Source organism: Falco peregrinus, chromosome 1 (genome assembly GCF_023634155.1).
Source record: "Falco peregrinus isolate bFalPer1 chromosome 1, bFalPer1.pri, whole genome shotgun sequence".
Taxonomy (NCBI): domain Eukaryota; kingdom Metazoa; phylum Chordata; class Aves; order Falconiformes; family Falconidae; genus Falco; species Falco peregrinus.
Genome location: NC_073721.1, coordinates 76756241 through 76775182, shown reverse-complemented (window position 1 = coordinate 76775182; position 18942 = coordinate 76756241). Strand labels below are relative to the sequence as shown.

The 18942-nt window shown below is 41.1% G+C and overlaps 2 protein-coding genes across 2 annotated transcripts in view; one reads left to right on the top strand and one right to left on the bottom strand.

The window, feature by feature from the left end:
- The first annotated feature begins 1952 nt into the window (after window positions 1-1952).
- SRP14 (signal recognition particle 14) lies at window positions 1953-5434 on the top strand. Its single transcript, XM_055794476.1, has 5 exons — window positions 1953-2093; window positions 2426-2498; window positions 2869-2981; window positions 4141-4173; window positions 4542-5434. Exons 1-5 carry the CDS (start codon window positions 2070-2072, stop codon window positions 4629-4631), a joined length of 333 nt encoding a protein of 110 aa, XP_055650451.1. The 5' UTR covers window positions 1953-2069; the 3' UTR covers window positions 4632-5434.
- Window positions 5435-6129: 695 nt separating this feature from the next.
- EIF2AK4 (eukaryotic translation initiation factor 2 alpha kinase 4) overlaps window positions 6130-18942 on the bottom strand; it is a 37485-nt gene continuing 24672 nt past the window's right edge. Inside the window, exons 27-39 of the mRNA XM_055794467.1 lie at window positions 18573-18638; window positions 17856-18026; window positions 17136-17270; window positions 16883-16990; window positions 15998-16126; window positions 14321-14407; window positions 12890-13002; window positions 11339-11397; window positions 10113-10210; window positions 9685-9753; window positions 9080-9124; window positions 7858-7982; window positions 6130-6649 (exon numbers count right to left, since the gene is read on the bottom strand). Of these exons, the coding sequence (XP_055650442.1) occupies window positions 6595-6649; window positions 7858-7982; window positions 9080-9124; window positions 9685-9753; window positions 10113-10210; window positions 11339-11397; window positions 12890-13002; window positions 14321-14407; window positions 15998-16126; window positions 16883-16990; window positions 17136-17270; window positions 17856-18026; window positions 18573-18638 (1260 nt within the window). The 3' untranslated portion in view covers window positions 6130-6594. The remainder of the gene's footprint in view (window positions 6650-7857; window positions 7983-9079; window positions 9125-9684; window positions 9754-10112; window positions 10211-11338; window positions 11398-12889; window positions 13003-14320; window positions 14408-15997; window positions 16127-16882; window positions 16991-17135; window positions 17271-17855; window positions 18027-18572; window positions 18639-18942) is intronic.

The window sequence follows — 18942 nt, the reverse complement described above, 5'->3', positions numbered from 1 at the left end:
TTTGGTGTGTAAAAGGTACAGAGAATAACTACATATCTTTCTCCACGTTTATGAAAGAAGAGCAGTGCTATAGGGAAGTTATGAGACTGGCTCAAGGCAATATAAGACTTCTCTGGTGAATTCAAGAGCAAGAATTCAGGTGAGAGTCGTAGTCCCTGTGTTGCAGCTATGAGACCACCCATCATCTCTTTTGGCAGGCACGAGTGGAAATGCACTTCTTCTGCCTTCCAGTGTCTGTGACCATGGTGGTTTCCAAAGGAGGGTATGTTGCAATTGTTTCAGTTTTTCCATTTCTGCTCTTCTTTCACAAGTTGCCTATGAAAATCTGCAATGCTACTGCATCGTCCTAGTTCAGAGATCTCTTGAAAGCACAGCCCTACTCTGATCCCTGAGAAAACAACCTCTTGTAATTAGGAGTTTGTTATGACTGCTCCTGCAACCGGGCAGGGCTAGAGCAAGTATGTCAGCAACGACTCCTTACGTCCACCTGTCTTCGCTTGCAGTGGACACCGACTGACTGTAGGCTTTTAGGGGCAGGCACCATCACTTGCTACAATTGTACAAGGCTTTGGCCCATCAGTACTTCTGACCACGGCACTGATGATGTCCCCTTAGAATGCCCGTTTCAGAAGACTTTAATTACACGCATTTCTCACTTCAGTTTGTATGCGGTTTCTAATGCTATGAGAAACAATTAAATTTCTCTGAAGTTAGCCCTCCTCAACTGCAAATAATGTAAGTGCAAAAACATCGGAAGGATAATACCATCCACAGGTAGGGAAAGGCAGTGCTGGATCTCTGCACTTCCTTTGACTCCAACGTAATGGAGTTAATTTAATAAACTGATAAGACTTTGATAAACCTTGGCGGTGTTGTGGTGATCTGCTTCTCGGGTATTTTGTTTCCTCGTTCTTCAGGCAACTTCATGTCTGTGTGTGCAATCACAGCTCCCTCTACCGCCTCTCACTCAACCTGCAAAAGCACACCGACCGGTTGTAAACTCTTAAAAAGGACTTCGAGACTCTCCGATTATGAAGTGGTGTTTTACATATGAAACAGCCCCACCGCGAGAATGAAACCGCCAGAAGGTATTTCAGTTCTGTCTAGGACGCAGCCCCGAGCTCCTAAACCAGCAGTACGGACTCTTCAGGCGCTCAAGCACCTACGGGCCCGAGAGCAGCTTCTGCCTCTTATCTGCGTGTCAGGCGGCGTTACCTTCCGCTTTTGTTAGGTCCACGGAGGAAAAAGAAACGAATTTTCCTAGCGAGGCGCAGAGAAGGCGCTAGAGCAAGGGCTGCTGCTGCGTGTTCCCAGCCCAGCTGACCCGGGCCTGGCAGCCAACTGCCCCTTTCCCGGGCCCGCCCCTCAGGCGCGCCGAGCCCCGCGGGTGCTGCCCCCCCGGCCGCCTGTGCAGGCCCCGGGGCCCGGGGCCCTCTCCCCGCGCACGCCCCTCACCCGCCACCCGCCTGCGAGGCGCGCTGAGCGCGGACCCCCCCGCCCCAGCCACCCCGGGCACGGCGGCCGCCGCCGCCCCCCGCTGCCTCCCGGCGCCGGCGCGGCGGCTCCCGGTGCCTGCGGGCGCTGAGGCGCGCGGCTGGAGACACCCGCTCCGGGGACCGGGAAGCCGGGGCTCGGGCCGGCCCACGGCCTCCCGGCCCCGCTGCTGCGAGGCGGCCCGTGAGAGGGGCTGAGACCGCCGTTGCGCTCCCGCGTTTGCGCGGGGAACGCCCCGCACCACGCCCGCCACCGGGGGTGCGAGGCGGCAGGGAGGGGGAAGGGGCGTGTGACGGCGGCACCCAGGGCCGGCCCTTCTCGCCGGCCGGCCCCGCGCCCCGGATCGGGCACCGGCCGGGCCCCGAGGCCACGCCCCCACCCGCCTCGGGCCGCTGGCGGTGGCGGCGCGGGGCTGACGTGGCGCTCCCCCGCGGGGCGGAGCCTCGCCGCCGCGCCCCGCCCCCGCCGCGCGCCGTCCGCCCCGCCCTGCCCCTTGGCGCGTGCGCGGGCCCGCCTCGTGCCCTGGCGCGCGTGCGCGGTTGCCTGCGCGCGGCGCTTCCGGGCGGCGGGGCAGGATGGTGCTGCTGGAGAGCGAGCAGGTGCGGCCGCGCGGCCGGGCTCGGGGCCGCTCTCCCCCGCCGCCGGGACAGGGCGGCCCCGCAGAGCCGCGGGCCCCCTCGCCCGCCCCGGCGGCGAGCATCGCTGTACCCGGCGGGCGGAAGCGCTGGGGCCGTGGCGGGCCTGGGGGGTTCAGGCCGCGTTGTCCGGAGTCAGCAGCGCGGGCCGCCCGTGGGTGGGACCCGTGCCGTGCCGCCCCGGCCGGGGGAAGATGGGCGCTGCTGGCCGGAGGGGCCGGGGGAAGAACGGGGTGCCCCTGCGATGCCCCTGTGGCGGCCTCCGGCTCAGCACGGGGTCTCTCTCTCTCTTGCAGTTCCTGACGGAGCTTACCAGGCTTTTTCAGAAGTGCAGGACTTCGGGGAGCGTTTTCATAACGCTGAAGAAATGTAAGTTGTCAGCCCGTGACTGGGTTGAGGAGGCTGTGCCGCCAAACCGAGCTGGCGCGTTGCTGGCACGTACATTAAAAGCCAGGTGCCCTGTGCTGCAGCCTGGTGTGCATTTAAAACCGTGCCGTTGAAGCAAGTGGTTCGGGGCAAGGATTTACATTTTTTTTCCTGGCAGATGTAGTTTATGGAACTGGTCCTTTTGCGGTTACAGGGAAGGGGCTCTGGGAACAATGTGTGCAATGTCACATCAGGCAGCCTTGAATTTCAAGGTGTTTTACAGACCTCATAAGCAATTTTGAACATCTCATGTCAGGAGGCATCTGGTGGTTTTAGTGAAACACGAATACATGTTCTCTGTCTTTCCATACAGATGATGGCCGAACAAAACCAGTCCCGCGGAAAGGCCACGCAGAAAGTTTTGAACCAGCAGACAATAAGTGTCTTCTGAGAGCAACTGATGGAAAGAAGAAAATCAGCACAGTGGTAAGTGACAACTTTGGGTTAGAAAGATTAGTGGCCCTACTTATATTTTTATTTCATATCTTTATTTAATGTCCCATATTTTAAGTGAAATGTGTCTTTATATTAATTTCATGAGAACTGACCTTTTAATTCCAGAAAAACCATATGGTAGCTAAACACAGCTGAAGCTGGGATGCTGAAGTATTGCCCTTACCTGAAATCTTAACGCTCACACTCAGCATTACAGCTGGGACAATAGTTCATAGTTTTGCTCTGTAAGCTGGAATCCATTTCAGAATGGTGATGTGGGACAGCAGAAAGCAACTCTGCTTGTTTCAGCAACCTTGGCCGTTGTGTTTTGAGTCAGGTGAAATTGTTTGGAGGGAAAAGGGGAAACTGCTTCTATAGAGACATGGGCAGGAGGATGCAGGGCAAATAAGGAACCTGCAGTATGAGGACAAATGGTGTGGCTTGAGGAGAAGAAAGGTCTTGCACGTGTACACTTAAGACTCGGGTGACAAGTACTTTCCTGTAGACCTTGATGGAGTTATTGAATGTTCTTACAACCCAGGGAAGAACTGAATGTTCCCAGACTCTGAAACAGTAGGAACAGGATCCTCGTTTGCTGGCAAGAATGTGTAGGTGCGGGTAGACTCTTTTAAGCCTTGATTTTGCTTAGCATACCTATTTTTTTCTCTACAGAGCTGTTAGTATTTCAGGAAATGTTAAGTAGAAGTTGAAAACCTGATGTGTATTTATTTGGAATGAGAGATTGGGAAAGGCTTTAGCTGACTTCAGCTGTCCTCTGTGATGTAACCCAAGGAAAAACGTTTCTTTGAGAAATAGTTGAAGAGAATCTGGGCTGCAACATTTTTATGGCCCTACAAGTAAATAAAACCTTCCTTAGAATGTTTCTTGCCATTCTTCCCATTGGAAAACACAGAGTTAGGACAAACGGCCTCCAGAGGATTTTGTTAAATACGGAATGTTTTCAGTTTTCTGAATCAGTGAAGTCCTATGACATGTCAGTACAGCCTACCTACCACTTCATGTGATTGAGTTGATCCAGCTGCTGTTAAAACTTAGACTTGATGGTCACTGGTGGGTAAACACATACTGATACTTGGTCTGTAATAGAAACCAGTGTTTCCTTGGTTAACCTCCAGTATTATTTTTGTAGGTGAGCTCAAAGGAAGTAAATAAATTCCAGATGGTAAGTTTTGTGTGCCTTCTATCTTCCTTTTCTGGAGGTACTGGGGAGTGGTCAGTGGTCAGTAGGAAGCACTGGACAGCTGTGAATGGGTTGATTCAGTACTGAACTGCCATACAGATTAACCTTAAACTATCCATCTATCTCTATTTGTGGGGGGAAATAAATAAATAAATAAATCCCACTGTATTTTATCTGACTTTTTGTGTTGATTTAGAAACACTAGTTACAGCCTACACTTGGAAAGAGCATGATTCATTCTCTAACTGAGAAAATGCGGGTATCTATCCATAAGCAATATGCAAAATGTTATCTCTAGTATATCATTACTTAAGTATGTGTTCTTTTAATGGTTCCAATTGTTGTTTCAGGCATATTCAAATTTGCTGAGAGCTAACATGGATGGTTTGAAGAAAAAAGACAAGAAAAGCAAAAACAAGAAGAGTAAAGCAACACAGTGACAGAACGTGTCCTGCCATCACTGTAACAGACTTTGACCCTTGCTCAAAGCAAAGTCCATTTCTTTTTGAGTTACCACTTGTCTTTGGCTTTCCTTCCAGCAGGATACTGGGATGTGATCAGTACTTGTGTTTAAACTGAGAGCAGAAGATGCTTTCTGTGGATTCTTACATGGCAGGAGTATTTACAGGGTTATACCGAAATAGCTTTACACTCAGCTGCCAACTAGTTTTGTACTTTTACTGATGTTTGTTTTGTATTATACAAGTGGGCAGTGTAAAACCTGTTTGGGGGGTAACACAAGGTGAAGAGAAATGCACTATACCAGGAGCAAACCAAGACTGGAGCAGGAGTCTGGTGACAGGTGTTCAGTTTTACAGATAAGCCGCAGTAGTGCTAGGGAAAATGGGTGCCAATGTATTATCAGGAACAGCAGCTTTCCTGTTTCTTAGTTTGAGGGAGGTGTCTATGTGATGCAGTGCAGATACCCCTAAGGCAGCCAGCACAGCATGTGAGCTTTTGCAGAGCTAGGCAGCTGTGTCCTTGTTCCACTGGCTGCTCCAGCTGCGCTGACCCTGGCTCAGGATGGGGGGAGGGCAGGACTCTGCATCATGTTCCCTTCAGACAGGGCTTGAAAATTTTTAGCTTGTGTTACCTAAACTTTTTTTTTTTTTAAAGCTTCATCCTTCAGTATATTCAGGGATCTGAATTTCCCTATACTTCACATCTTAAAGTAGCTCCTTTGTATGAGCAGATGTAAAAGGTGAATACTTAATTGTTCCTATTAAACACAATAAGAAATGCATTTGGTTGCAATGACTGATGTGACTTGTCTTGGTGAACTGCTAGCAATGGTGTGGTTATTTGTGCCTTTGCTTCCCCTGATGCTGCTTCCTGTGGTGGTGGAACAATTCACAGTTCAGAGAAGTTACTGAGTTTGTTTTTAGTTACCTCTTTACATATTTTAACTTTTCTCATAGTAAAGAGGGGGGCAAAGGGCAGAATAGAAGTAGGTATTAATGCAGTAAGCCTGCAGCACTAAAGGCAGTCATTTGAGTTGAAGAAACAGAAGGTACCCAGGAGGGAGGGAGGGTAAACACCAGTGTATTTTCTGCATATTCACTTGAGTATTTTGATTAGGTTGATGTGAAATAACTATGGCTGCTGGAACTTACCTTCAGATTTGCTCAGCTTTTCCTGATTAGCTTCAAGAAGATCATGGGAATTTTACCATTATTACTATGGCTTTAAGTTCAAACTTAAGCCAACAATGCATGTGAGGAGAGCAGTCTTAGGTTTAGGTCCTTTCCTGTACCAGTCTTACTTCATCTCCCAGGAAGCCTCTGCTTGACTTGAATGCAAAAGCAGAGGCAGGACAAGCACAGGCAGGCAGCCAGGCTTGCAGCGACTGTCTCAGCTTGAAATCTACCATCTTTTAATCACTGTATAAAACAGTAGGTTTAAAAAAGCAAAGCAAACCAAACACAAACCACAAAAAGCTTGTAACAGGTATTTCAAGAAGGCGCAGTAGCCAAACCTTTTATTACACAAAACCCCTTCTTCAAAAAAGTTTAAAACTGTGTTACAGTTGAAGATAAATTATCCTCTAATCCTTGAGCTGAGTTTCTCATTTCAGTACTACTGTTGCATGTTGACGTAAAAGGCATTCTGAAACTATTTTTAAAAAAAAGTTTTACACCTGCACAGCTGGTAATCTCTTTCTTGGCATAAGGGAAAGAATTACATTATAATACATATCTGTGGCGGTAGTCAGACATTCCTGAATTGTCTATAAAACACATTTCCACTTTGACATAAATTTACAGTTTCATATTACACATAAAATTCAATATGGACATGTAAAAAGGCATTAGTTGCCTGTCTTGCATTGCAGCTCTTTGAAATTCCTTTTGACAAAAACACTGTTCCTATTATACAAGCATTCCATAAAAGCTGCTTTAAGCACTAAAACAAAACCTTGTATTCATCTGGGTAACTGTACAGGATAAGTGCAGGAACCCTGCAGAAGGAAGGAAAAGAGAATTTTTAAACTTTGAAACTAGGTTCAAAAGCTACAATGTCTGTCGCAAATCTTGGCAACAAGCTAACTGCAAAGATTAAGCAGAAAAGCAGGAAGTTTTAGTGCCTTTGGCTGTGACTGCAGTTTTCCCCTTTACCTAGCCTGTTCAGTTTTTATTCAGTGATCTGAAGGCTTACGGCTAAGCAGTGCTCTGTGTGCAGGTGTCAAACGGGAAAGGAAGACGCTGTCAGGGACTGCATCATGCTCACACCCAACATTGTATGGAATATTATCTGTATGTAGTAATGGGTTCTGTCGCTCAGAGCCTTGCAAGCCACAGGAAGAAAAAACCCACTTCGCTTGCTATTTAGTTGTGTTAGTAAACATAACTGAAACTGAAGCAATTTTGCTGCATCTCTAAGAAAAAGGAATCGGTCAATTTTTAGACTCATTTAAATGCTAAGTACCTTCAAGCTGAACATAGGTTTTAGAAAACATACTACCAATGAAACCCACAATAGGACATAAATATCCAGCTCTCACTTAACTGTACCAGTACATGCAACAGCTGAAAATCTGAGGCTTAAAACTGGATGTGCCCAGACTCTGTGTTTCAGCCTTGCCAGAATCCAATAAGGACACTACAAGCCAAACAAATGTTTTTGTTTAGAAAGTAGAAATGGGCTTCACTGTACATGTTGAGAGAGCATACACTGTGTCTGCTTAAAGCTGGGTAGTCTGTCAGCTGTGCCAGATTCCCATCAAATTCCTTCAGAGCAGGAGGAATTAAATGCATCTGAGTTTTACAATGCAAGCTGAGTCCCTCCCATGAGAAAAGAGGGTTGTTCTTCTCTATATAGCATATATAGAATAGCAGTATACCTCAATATATGTAGTTGTTTGCTATTCAGTGTTATGAACAAAGCAGCAAGTGAGCACAGTGGGAGTACATTTTAGAATTTTTTGTAAAGGCTTGTAAAAATGAAGAATTTACATGGCCAAGAATTTACGATTTACTACAAGTGATGATTACACGACCAGTAATCTCTTCCCATAGTACTCAGGGAACTATATACATTTCCTGAGTATTTCTGTTTTCCTCAGGGAGAGGGAAAGGGGAGGACAAATTAAAACCAGCTTATTTAGTCAAGTTTGAAAGCATAACTGAGATGTTTTATGTACCACTTGTAAGAGCTTAACAAATTTACCTCTTTTCCATTTTGATACTGTAAATTTCATCACAAATTGCTTGCAAGTATGAACATCTCTGTTTTGGCCATCGTGACATCAGTTGTCTCACGGTAGCATCAAAGGCTTGTCTATCTCCATCAAACTAAGGAAAAAAAAAATGACAAGAGGCTATGATACAGTCTTACATTCTCTCATGAAGGAAATACTTCTCCCAATTGGATTCAGTTTTCTGAACACTGTGTAATGTTCATGTTCCTTTAATTAAAAAGGTTTCAAACAAAATTCACGTAACATGCAACTTGATTTTATTAGAATTTTTTAAAGAAAATGTATTAACAATTTAGTGATCAGTTTCTTAACACAGGTGATTTAACGATAAAAAGGTGTAAGCAACAAAGAGGACTCTACCCGGTTTGCAATGCTGAACAGAATATGAGAACCGTGGTATAACGGTGGTCAAAAAGCTGATTGTGTGTCTTAGTTTATCACCTTTAATAAATAAATAATCTCTGTCATTTGGATAGACTGGATAAACTTAAATATTTTGGAAATATCTTCAAATGTTTCACTGGGGTCTGACTACCAGACTAGCACTGCTTCAGAGCAGCAAATGAAAGGTATGGAAGTGCTAAACCCACTTTCAGGGAGGATGCCATTCCTCTTCTTTTGTGGGGTGGGGAGATAACCCTCTCACTAGTAAAATATCCGGACTTTACAGCTACTACTGTCACTGGAAGAAAGAAGAGACCTTTGTCTTTGGTGGGTTTTTCCCCCTCACATCTAGCAGTTTGAGTTGGTAAAGGTGTCATACCCCTTTTTATCTTGGCTTCGCTAGGAGACGTTTCAGCTACTGTACTTGAAACAACTGCCTCTGTATTTTGGGTCTTCCTTCATTAACAGCTTCAAGAAACAACTTCATTGAAACCACTGTTAATGCTTACTGGTTTCTGAAAGCGAGCAGTAAGACAATTTCAGTTAACTGCTCTTGGGAAAAAGCACAGAGCTTTGTATTAGGAGTTTCTAATCGTGTCTTGTGTAACTTGGGCTTTTGACAAAAAGATTTTTCTAGCCTCAGTCAAGCTTCTTGGGTAAAAAAATCCTTTCAAGTTTTAACACCTAATTCAAACTCCTTGAAGGACAAAACCTACGATGGGTGAATTTTAAATTCCACTTCATTAGGAACAGAATTTATCATCTATTGTTCAATTAAAGTTTCAGTGACAATACTGAATTGCTTACCTCTAATGATAAGAAGTGTATCACAGTTGCTTTTGGCAGATCTACCTGTAAAAACATAATCAAGAAATCAATACTTAACAGTTCTTCAGTTCGCCAACTGGGTATTTGCTATACTGAAGGGAGACGGACTTTTTTATTTCCAAAGAAGCACTTGTGCTGACAGAACTGGGAATTTACCAAGGTTTTAAACAAACTGTTCATGACAGATTCCATTACGGAAAGTTCCAAATGGACGTAGGCAAATAGCCAGTATGTTTCCTGAAAAGCATCCACCATTTTAAAAGTCCTTTGTGACATGGTCAGTGAAGTCTAAAAGCTATGTACAAACAAAAGCTGTGTTAGTTGAAATGTAAGAGCAAGTCTAGCAGGAAAAAGTTATTAAGTCTACCATAGTAGTTAGCATAAGTACAGCTTAAGAATTTACACAATTCGAGATACTTTTCAAGTATTAAAGAAACATGCCATGGGTCTTATTTAACCAGAAGTCTGGTTCACTTGGTATCTCTAAAGCGATTCTATTGCCAGTAGCTTGTTCTAGATAGCAACTGCATCTTCCAATTTAATTAAGAATTTGAAATTTATTCAGGCTTCTGCCAAATACTTACTGCTAAAATCTCAATCTCATTTGTTTTCTGTTGCAGGCTAGAAACAAATGTCTGAAGTCTTGTTTGTACCTGGCAACAAAAGATGAGCGAAAGTAAACTACACTGCTTCTGTGACACAGGTTGGGAACACTTATTTTGTATTTCATAGATGATGAGAACAGAAGAGGCTGTTTACACACTTCACCTAATAAAATAAGACTCTAATATGTATGTACAATGACAGCTCAGCCACAATGTCACAGATAATCCCCAAGATCTAAAAAAAAGGTGGTCTTTGCCTTCAACCTTTTGTGTTGTTCATAGTCTATTCTATGAATAAAGAACAAACAGGATATATTTGTTTAAGTTAGGAGACAGGGAAAATATGATTTCTACCATTCCTTAACTTTTAAGAATCACTTCTTAATACTTATTTGATGTGTGTATACCTGAATTTCTTGACGACGCCTAGCACTGGCAGATAATTTTTCAGGAGTCATAACACTAACATTAGGCACTACAAGAGGTCCATGGGATTCAAATACACCTAAAATGCAAATATACAGTTTTAGATTATATTCTTTCCTTATAGAAAAAGCAGGAAGAAACAGAAAATTCATAGATATTAATAAGCTAAGATCTGTATAGTACAGGGTTCAAAAAGCTGCTAACAAACTCTGAAGTCAATCAAATCGATAGGACAGTGAAAACATGTTCATGTAAATTCTCAAATGCTCACTTATGGCTATGAAAGACTGGTTGGTAAGACAAAGAAATCTGGTATTTTATATCAACATTCCCTGAAACTAATAAAAGGTTCCAAACGGCTTGCAGAATTTTAGAGGAATGCAGCATACCTAGTATCAAAACAAGAAAAAGTGATTACAAGAATGAGGGAACTGTTTAATGCACAGTCCCACAGCAGAGTCAATGACAAAACAAACAATAAACCCCAGTCCTCAGCTTCCCCAAATAACAATAATTAAAGTGTGAAATGGCTTGTTTTGAAATCTGGATTGCCACTTCTGTTATCACACACACAAGAACAACCCCCCCAAACCCCCAGTTAAGCACGGCCACCTCACTCACCGATCACCACACACTCTATCAGTACTTCAAATAATTATCCAAAAAGCCAAACTTTATCCACACAACAAGTACTTAATATTATTCTTTATATACAAACTTCTATTATCAGATTAAGGAGTGGAAATCTGTAGCTAGAAATGTAAAGGCATTTTCATGTGAAGAAAAAAAATAATCTTAGTAGAACAGTAGGTCAATGTACATGGGTCTCAACACTGTAACAATCACAGACCACGTCACTTTGATGAAAAATTACATTTAGTTTCTCCTCAGTTAGGAAATCTTCATGGTTTTTTCCTTTTCCACCCTCCTGAATCACTACAGTGCATTAAAGCTTGAATGTGAATATTCTGTCTATAGATCCGACCACTTGTTTCGTTAGTTTGGAAAAAATGTCATGTTCAGATTGCTTAGAATAACATTTGAGATTAGGAGGAAGTGTCTCTAACGAGAGGCACTGCTAGAAAACATTTTCTTGCTCTGTCTTTGGTAATACTTCTAAAGTTTATGTTCCAGCAATATTTTCTTATAAAGTAGTTTCTAAGCAGAAAGAGAAACAGTTTTTGTGCTGTAACTAGAGACTACATACCTGAAATATTAGTAAATGATCCCTTCTGATTTGGTACTGAAAGATTATCTGAGGTTTCTCTAAAAATAAACGAAGACAGTTAGGGAAACATATTTACAATAACAAAGAGATACTGTAATAAGACACAGTTTCAGATTATTATACAAACATACTTATTTTATTCCAACAGAGAAATTTATGGATACTTCCCAGCACCTATCTGCAGATTAAGTTCTTTTCTGGAACAGACAGGAAACCCTGCAAAATTACATTACAAAATCAGATCTAGAAGCAATCTTTATGCTTCCTATGGATACAAAAAAATGTACTCCCTCATCACGCAAGCGTGATTCAGATCCTAATACTAGAATACATTATGAGAATATTCTCTCTATATTATTAATCTGCAACTTCTTACAGGTTTCAGTGAGATAATACTAAAGTACCACAGTAATATTTATACTTCAGATCACACAGATTCAAAGAATCTTTCAATAGCAAGTTTGGAACCCTTTCCATATTCAGGATTAATTAACAAAGAAATCAGGATCTAGAAATAAGGTTAACTGTTAGAAAGAATGATTTTCTTTCACAGCTTCTAATAGATCCTGTAGGTCTGTCATAAAACATATGAGAATCAGGTTAGTTGCCAAGTTAAATGCCAAGACTGGCTGAGGCCAGAAAAAGGAGAAGGAAGAGGCGGATCACAGCAGATGTTAACCACCTGCACAAACTACTGCTCAAGTTAAGCATTTCCCAGCTTAACAGTTTCCTTTGTTGTTAAGTCTATTCAGAAGTACTATGGATGTCAAATATGTCAGGTTTCTGAATTCTGGATTGTGTGACCAGACCATACTTGTTCCTGCTGCCAGTACATGCGTACACATATACGTACACACGTATTATTTATAGATGTGTGTACAATTATGTATTTACAGAGGGATACGTGTGAGTAACAGCTATCCTGCTTATGCACACAGGTGGCACTGTGGCCTCTCCTATGATTTCCATACTAGTTTCTGTTGGTGACAATAAATAGTAATTTCAAAGACAGGATGATTGGGTGTTGCTGTGTACCTGAAGTCTTTGCCAGGTGTTACTTTCACTTGTGACAGCCAAAGTGTACCGGTGTGCTGCAGTTACGTCTTCATTTCTGCCATATCAACAATGCCTCAGAATGAAAGGGATCTGCCGCTTTAGTTCTTTGATTACACATGAGTGTAATAGACTTCTGGTCAGTAACAGGGACTTTGCAGGCAGTCCTGCCACGCAAACAGTACTGGTGTTTTAGTAGCATTTGAGCCGAATAACTGCATGGCCTTTTAATCTATGAAGCACTATGGATATTTGAATATAACAACAGCTAGGGAAATCACTCCGTCTTAATCTCAGTAAAATTCTATAACCAAGCCTTTTGCTTTCTTTTCCCCTCCAAAGAAATTCAGCAAAGCTCTTACTCTTTATAAAATAAAATTGAGGTTTAACTAGGCATATCTTAAAATTACTTCATTAAACCAAATACACATTCACTTCTGACTTTGACTATTCAGGTTGACATGTTATGCTACTTACCTACTACACCTTTCGTCACAGATTTTAGTTTTCAATTTCTGGATCAGGTGATCTACTAAGTCAGATTCTAAAATCCTTTTCTCCGTCTGTCTGTCTTTCTCAAAGGATTTCACCTATGATGTAGTTCAGTGGTTCTTGTTAATTCTTAAAATGGCATATGAATAAACTTATCAAATTTAATCAAAACCAAACTGGATCATACCCATTAACAGTGAAACAGTCAAAGGTTTCTATCATTATTCTTCCTTCTTCAAAGGAAGCTATCATCATTACCAATCAATCACTACCAATTAAATATCAAATATTTTTTTCCCCAACTGATTTTCTCTGCATTCCCAAAGCTTAAACTAGCTTGGCTACTTGTATTTAATATGTGATAATTATTTTTTTTAACAGAACGGTTTGTAGATGCAAATACCATATTAGTAATAGCATATATGGGTTTGGGCTTTGTTTCTTTTAGTGAGTAGGAATTTTGTTAGAATAAGGCTTGCCTTTCAGTTTGCAGGAGTTAGATTCAAACATTGAAAACTTAAAAGTATCTGCTCCATCTTTACTGGCAAGAGATTAGTCACTAACAATACCATTTGCCTCATTGGCATGTTCTTTGTTTGTTTCGCTTCAATAAAGCCATATTTAAAAGAACACTCTGTAAAGTCTTATGGAAGACATTGATATATTGTATTCTCATAATCAAAATCTACTTGTTCATACAGTTATTAGCCAACTCTGTTACAATGACAAGGAGAGTGAAAAAACAAAGCAAAAAATATTTTATATACATTGGCTAGGTAAGTAACATGGCCACGCCAGATGCTGTCATATGGTTAGGGTTTTTTCAGTCAAATGATGACTCTTTATTCAAAGAACAACGATCTTTTTCCTAATGATCCAGAATGAAGTTTTAACTTCTAAAAGGGCACCAGAACCACAGGCTGTGGAGCACAGACGGCATTGTGACACAGTCCAGTCTTTCCACCCTAGCTTAGAGAGATGAGGAGTGTGGTTCAGACTCTGCCTGTTTGAACTACATTGATTGTTTTAGATTTAGGTTTTAATTATACTTGTTTTGTAACATGGAAAGCTGCCAACTGGAAAGATCACCAAGTCAACTAATTAATTTTGTAGGTTCAAAGAAATCAGAAACAAGAGAAACCTTTTTCTATGTAAAGACATCAATGACAAAGTTAAGCATTGTTTGCACTAATTTTTGGACTGTGCTAGAAGAAGGGAGGCCTGTGAATAAGTGTTACAGAGGAATAAAAAGCAGGCTTCTCCAGAAGAACTTTCTATGACAGCAACTGAATTCAATTACCTAAATTTATTTAATTGAAAACAACCATGGTCTTTTTTTTTTTTTTTAAAAAAAAAGGTAGAACAACAGATTATGAATCTGAAACATCATCAAGTATCCTCTGGTCCCACACTTACCTTCACGTGACTTCCTTCTTTATCAGACACAAGAGCCACATATGTAATCCCAGAGCATCTGCAGTATTCCTGCAGTTCTTCCTGGGACTAAAATGGGAACAGGGGAAGGGGAATGGGACAGACATTTGACAGATTATGAAATGATCACTTAAGTAATCAAAGTCTCCTATCCTTAAACTAACTTGAAATACAGCAATTAAACTGATTATATAAGCTTCCAAGAAGAAAGCTTTAAGTAGTCCAGGTGGTGAAATTTTGTTATGCATCCACCTAATGCTCCTTAAAATCTGAGATCTGTCTAAGTCTACACGAGACAGAGAATGCCTAGTCCTGCAGTCCTGGATCCAGCTAGCCCTTCCATGTGCCAACTAGAAGAGCAACATCTAGATAACTGTGAAAACGTGCCGTGTAACATCAAACAAACAGTTAACACCCCACTGTCTGCAACTTTCAGCAATAGCTCGGTTCTGCATGACTGGTACCCATCATGAAAGCTGACTGCAGCTAGGTTTCACGTAAACCTGAGGCTGACTTACGTCACTCTCAGTGCTGAGCTTGCTATGGGGCTCTTAGCTTGCTATGGGATCTCAGCAGTGGGTTGCAGGACAGCATTAGACAGAGGCAAGAGCTACCCAAATCTTCATTCTTTAGGAATCGCAAGAAGAGAACCCAGGGTGATCATAGGAAAAGCATAATCTGGATTTTTTTAAATTCTGAGCAACTGAAACTGTTGGAAAAGTTATTGCAAAGGATTACAAAAAAGTTGGGGCAATTAAGTAAGCGAGCTCAAAATGTCCTGCAGCACAACTCAGAATGAGCAACTGCACAGTGTTTCTTTTTGTTAGTCACCAGCTGGCATACTTAAAAGGTGAACCGGTCACACTCCTCAGGTAACTGTTACCACTATGAAGAGGGACTTCAGCATTGCTGTGTGGCTCACTACTCCAGTCAAATGATTGCAGCTCAAGCTCTGCTTGGTTTCAACTGGAGAAAAAAGGGCACAACTTATCTTGCCACTTTCCCTCTTATCACACATCTCACCAGGGACTACATGGGGACCCCACAGCCCATCTAGTAGCTCAGTTGACTAAACTGTTTTTCTAACAATAGAATGATGTCAGTATTCCCTCTGTATCTGATAGCCTTCAGCTATCTAGATACATTTAAAAGTTGGTGCTACTGTTCCATTCCAGATGTGCCCCTTATTAAGGCCTGAATCATTAATTCAGGAATCCTACTTGCAGCCCTCACCGAAAGAAAAATATATTGCCTTACTGGTAGAAAATATGCTTCTGCTTTGAAGCATCCTCACTTCACTTAATTGGAGCTAACTGGCCTTGTTTTAAACTCATTATGTGACTTCCCCCTTGATTTCAATAGGCCTTGGACTCCACACTCCGCGTACAACTGGGGATGGTCACTTAATTCCTCTGTGCTCTGAGGAATGCATAAAGATCCTCCATCACACTAAAATACTCTGGGAAGTAGAGAGGAAGAGTGCTGCAAGGCCAGTGAGACTTTCTTAACATTGCAGGTGCTGAACGGCACCCTACATGCTCAGTTCTGTAAGTCTGTAACTCAGTAAAAAATAGAAAAAAATTTAAAAAAGGATGGTCTCAGGTTGCACTAATCTTAGCAAGCAGTAATATAGTTAACACCCAGAGACGGAAATTCTACCTGGGACCAGTCATACATTATTTCGGCTGGAATTCCTGCAGTCCAGAGTTTCTGAACAATATTGATAGCTCTACCCATTGACATCTGACCAACACTTACAACCAGCAGGTCACATGAGCTGACAGAAACCTGAAGGGAAAGTAAAAACAAGGGGGACAGCATTAGCCACAAGACCACCTTTTCCCCCTTCAGAAGGCAGTTACAGTAACAAAGAAGGATGAATATACCACTGTCTTTCAAAATTCATCAAGCTGGAAAAAGGGGTTAGATCCACATCTTTTTAGAGCTAGAATCTACCTAAGCATGTTTCAAAGTCACTAAAGCTTAACCTTTGGCAAAAAGCATCTGTACTGTCTCAGCCTGCAAAGTATCCTAGCCTATTCTGTTCTTTCCTTCCCACGCTGCTTTGCATTGCTAATTCTTATAAAGCAAAGTTAATAAAATACACATGCCACAACCAAGTGAAACTGTGTCACACTGTACAAAGTAGTCCATTTTCTTAAGCTTCCTTCCATCCCCATCTTCTATTTATAAAGGGAGAAATGGCAGCAGCAAAGTAACACTCACTAAATATCTACAGTTGTACTCTTCCATCTGAAACAATCCACAGGCTGAGAAAAATGTCCCATTTAAATTAAAAATAAAACAGTATAAGCCTGAAGATCCTCTCTTCCCCTAATTCTTACTCTACTAAATAATTCTGTGTAGAGAAACACAGAAGCAAACAGGTCATCCTGACATTTGCGGTCTATTTCAGTATGGTATTATTTTGGAACACATCTGACCATCTTATTTTTTGCCCATCTGTGGCTATTGTTAGGTTACTGAACTGTCTGGAGTAAACAAACAAACAAAACCTCCCACCTCCCAAAACCCCAGACTTACAAAATCCTCCACACTGGAAACAGCAGCAGTTATTTTATCTATAGCTATGCTGACTCCAACAGCTGAAGGAACCGGTCCTACCGTCTGTGGCCCTCTGAATTGTGGAATCTCAAAACAAAACAAAAAGAAAGTAGAAGACCCATATAGTTATCTCTGCAAAATGTCAAAAAGGTTTTTAATTTTTTCATGATTTAAAAAAAACCCCAACAAACAAAACCACACCTAAATGCATGGAAAAGATATGGGCACATACCAGATGATCATATCTGCCCCCTGCAGCAAGAATTTCAGGTACAGTTCTTTGCCTTCTTTTGATGTATGCTATAAACTGAAAGATAACACCATTGTGCTGCTGTATTTTGTAAACTAGCCCCAGATTTATAGAAACCTGTAAAATAAAAATGAATATGTGTACAAGACTGTTGCCAGTACTACTGGTTAATGTAATTAATTTCCTATTAGCAATATGGATGGAAAACACTGTTCTCACATAAGGAAGACATATGGAAACACCCCCTTACCTCCAAAAATCTAAAACAGAAATGATACTTTAATCTTAAAGCATCTCAACAGACCTACAGCACAAGACCCAAACAGCAAGCCTCAAAGAAGGTAGAGCAGGGGAGGCTTTTAGTAGTCACCAGTTTTCTGCATTTTTAAAGTACTTCTAGTTTGTTTCAAAATTTTACAAATTGTTTATGCTTTAGGTAATGCCTTCAATCCTGGTTGTGGGGGAAAGTCTGTGTGTCATTAGACATTAATTAAGCCAGAGACTTCTGACTGGAAAAGGTCTTATTCTTAAAATGAGTCTTCAAACAAATAAAACCAAACATCAATGCCAGTATTATTATCTGCCATCAAAAGACATTCTGATGTGCTTTTTCTATTCTAAAATATTACTTTGTTGCCCAGCAAATTATAAGGCCCAGAAGTCTATAAATCCATTAAGTTATTCACAGAGTATTTTACAAACCTGAAGTTTTATTCCAAGTTGCTTTAACAGACCAATGATTTCCTCCAAATCCTTCATGCCATGCTTCAACAGCTGAGTGACACCTGGCTTCTGTTTTATTGTTGTGTTTAAAAATGCAAATACATTACTTGCTTCTCCTTTCTGCTCAATGAATCTGTACAATCGAGAAAGCTAAAACCAAAAAAAATATCTGTAAGTAGCACCACTGACAGTGGTCATAAATAGGTCACATCTAAAAAAATGAAAAAGATTTGACTTGGTGTGAGTAAAATACCTGCTTTTTTCCGCTTGTTTTGCCTAGCGGCCTTTTTTTACCTAGTGAGCTGAGCAAAGGAATGGCCAGGTAAGAGTATGATCAGGGTGTCCAAATGTTAACCTGAACTCCTTATGCGCATTCATCAATATTTGTAGACAATTTTTTAAAGAAGTTTCTCTCAGTTTGTTTTACTAAATACCACTGTGCAGTATTCTACTTACCCTTTGTTTCTATAGTCTGAAAAATACGTTTAAAAGAAAGAAACTTGGACAATTGCAATTCTGACTCCCAGAAAGAACAAAGAACAAAATCAGACCACTTCCAGGCAGACTGATCTATTTCTAACAGTAGATGTAACAATTTATTTTTCTTACTCTGGTTGATTAAATCACAAAGTAAATAAAGTATTACTGACTTATGGCAAGTTACAGGGAAATTAACACTGAATTAAAATTACTTACACAATTTGATGAGAGAGAAAGATTACAGAATTTGGCTTCTACTTCTCTTTTAGTTAGCTTTTCAGTCTACAAGAGAAAGATTCAAATGTATTCAACAATTCAAGTTACCAAAAAAAATAAATTACTATTGCCGAGAAGAATTAAAACACAACTTTCCAATACCTTTAATTAAAGGCTGCATTTACAAACTGCAATAATACTGTAAAAGAACAAAAACAATAAATAACACATTTTCCACCAATCTTGTAGGAAGGCCATATTTGGCTTGGTTTCATGACACAACAAAATCTATAAAAATACTAACTTTGTTAAAAAGCACTTCATAAATACTGAAACGTTTAATTTTTTGTTTATTAATTTACATAAAGGA

Bases quoted from the DNA above. Each gene is read 5' to 3' on its own strand.
- SRP14 (XM_055794476.1), top strand. From the start codon at position 2,070: ATGGTGCTGCTGGAGAGCGAGCAG. The intron at 2,499-2,868 runs GTAAGTTGTCAG...CTTTCCATACAG, and splicing joins TTTCATAACGCTGAAGAAAT to ATGATGGCCGAACAAAACCA. The intron at 4,174-4,541 runs GTAAGTTTTGTG...TTGTTGTTTCAG, and splicing joins AAGTAAATAAATTCCAGATG to GCATATTCAAATTTGCTGAG.